We start from the raw sequence: 2,353 nt of genomic DNA, 5'->3' as shown, positions 1-2,353 counted from the left end.
CGTACCATACTGTCTTGATGATGACAGCTTTGTAATAGAGCTTGAAGTCTGGAATTGTGATTCTACCAGCTTTGCTTTTCTTTTCAACATTCCTCTGGCTATTCGGGGTCTTTTCTGGTTCCCTACAAATTTTAGGATTATTTGTTCCAATTCTTTGAAAAAAGTGGATGCTATTTTGATAGGGATTGCATTAAATGTGTAGATTGCTCTAGGTAGCATTGACATCTTCACAATATTTGTTCTTCCAATCCATGAGCATGGAACGTTTTTCCATTTCTTTGTGTCTTCCTCAATTTCTTTCATGAGTATTTTATAGTTTTCTGAGTACAGGTTCTTTGCGTCTCTGGTTAGATTTATTCCTAGGTATCTTATGGTTTGGGGTGCAATTGTAAATGGGATCGACTCCTTAATTTCTCTTTCTTCTTTCTTGTTGTTGGCGTATAGAAATGCCATTGATTTCTGTGCATTGATTTTATATCTTGCCACTTTACTGAATTCCTGTATGAGTTCTAGCAGTTTTGGGATAGAGTCTTTTGGGTTTTCCACATAAAGTATCAAATCATCTGCAAAGAGTGAGAGTTTGACTTCTTTGCTGATTTGGATGCCTTTGATTTCTTTTTGTTGTCTGATTGCTGTGGCTAGGACTTCTTCTTTTTTTTTTTTTTTAAGATTTTATTTTTAAGTAATCTCTACACCCCGCGTGGGGCTCTAACTCATGACCCCAAACATCAAGAGTTGCACATTCTACCAACCGAGCCAGCCAGGTGCCCCTTCAATAATTCTGATCCTTCTGAATTCTCATTTCGTCAACTTCACTTTCAGCATACTGAGGGTCTCTTGCAGGGTCCTTGATATCTTTTAGCATGTTGATACTCTTTGGTGGAAAGACCCTTTCATACACTTTCTTCCACAACTCCATTGGTGAATGGGCATGAAGCTTTCCATTGTCATTATCAGGAACAGGAGGAGATCCTATTTGACTTAAAGAATCCAATCCTGCTGTGATAAACAGTGGTTTATTCTGATCCACACATATTGATTTGCTTTTGTCAATACCAAATGCTAACTGGTTGATAACTCCATGTATTTTTAGTAATAGAGCTTCTGATTTACTGGTAAACATTAATGATGCTCCATAATAATGTGCAACAAATCGAAGGGTCTTGCATATAACCTTTCTCTTCTCAGAGTCAAAATCCTGAAAAATATCGTATTTACTTCCAATTATGACCAGAGGTATTAGAAATGGGTCGACTAATTCACGATCTGGATGGTCCTTCTGCATATTACTCCATATCTTCTGTCTCATTTCAGACGCTGCTTTAGAATTTGTCTTCCCCAGTTTCATTATCATTTTATCTACATGGCTTTTTGTGGCTTGCAACAGATTTTCCATAGTGGGCCAAAGGTCATTAGGTTTTGAAAGATCCAAAACAAGAACAATAGAAAATGTCCGTAAGGTATCACTTGTGATTGGTATGCTGATTAAGTCCAATAAGGAGGTTCCTCCACCTAGTTCCCAAAAGTGAGCAATGTCTTTTGGTATATTATGCCCTTTTGCTCTTCTTCCGTATGTATATTCCAAAGCTAAGGTTGGTTTTGGTGGCTCATCCCTGTCAAGACACCTTAGAATAATAGTAGTCTTTCCCCCATTTTTACTTCCAATGAAGAAAACAGATTTTTCTCCAATTTCAAGTCCATCACCTTCACTTCCACTACTTCGTTTTTCCACTTCGGCTTTTGCGATTTCCCAGAGAGTTTCACTGGGCATCGTGGCTCGACAGCCCCAGTGTCATGGGCTCAGCGTTTGGGGCCTGCTTAAAATCAGGATGCCAGCGAGCTCCGAGACCTGCCGGATTGTGCGGACTCTTGGGTTGCCATCTGTGGCTAGGACTTCTAATACTATGTTGAATAGCAGTGGTGATAGTGGACATCCCTGCCATGTTCCCGACCTTAGGGGGAAAGCACTCAGTCTTTCCCCATTGAGAATGATATTTACTGTGGGTTTTTCATAGATGACTTTTATGATATTGAGGTATGCACCCTCTATCCCTATACTCTGAAGAGTTTTGATCAAGAAAGGATGCTGTACTTTGTCAAATGCTTTTTCTGCATCTATTGAGAGGATCATATGGTTCTTGTTCTTTCTTTTATTAATGTATCGTATCACACTGATTGATTTGTGGATGTTGAACCAAACTTGCAGCCCAGGGATAAATCCCACTTGGTCGTGGTGAATAATCCTTCTAATGTACTGTTGGATCCTATTGGCTAGTATTTTGGTGAGAATTTTTACATCCATGTTCATCAAGGATATTGGTCTGTAATTTTCCTTTTTGATGGGGTCTTTGTC

At 39.1% G+C, this 2,353-nt stretch overlaps 1 protein-coding gene across 1 annotated transcript; it reads right to left on the bottom strand.

Moving 5' to 3' along the window:
- Positions 1-657: 657 nt before the first annotated feature.
- On the bottom strand, positions 658-1,875 carry LOC102748249 (cytoplasmic dynein 2 light intermediate chain 1). The gene has a single exon (XM_081810386.1). The coding sequence runs from the start codon at positions 1,769-1,771 to the stop codon at positions 773-775; it is 999 nt and encodes a 332-aa protein (XP_081666512.1). The 5' UTR covers positions 1,772-1,875; the 3' UTR covers positions 658-772.
- Between the last annotated feature and the right edge of the window lie 478 nt (positions 1,876-2,353).

The sequence above is a fragment of the Leptonychotes weddellii genome, unplaced genomic scaffold (assembly GCF_054177405.1).
Source record: "Leptonychotes weddellii isolate Sample4059 unplaced genomic scaffold, ASM5417740v2 HiC_scaffold_24245, whole genome shotgun sequence".
Lineage (NCBI taxonomy): Eukaryota > Metazoa > Chordata > Mammalia > Carnivora > Phocidae > Leptonychotes > Leptonychotes weddellii.
Note: the sequence above shows the minus strand (reverse complement) of the source record. Positions and strands in the feature narration are given on the sequence as shown.

Bases quoted from the DNA above. Each gene is read 5' to 3' on its own strand.
- LOC102748249 (XM_081810386.1), bottom strand. From the start codon at position 1,771: ATGCCCAGTGAAACTCTCTGGGAAATCGCAAAAGCCGAAGTGGAAAAA.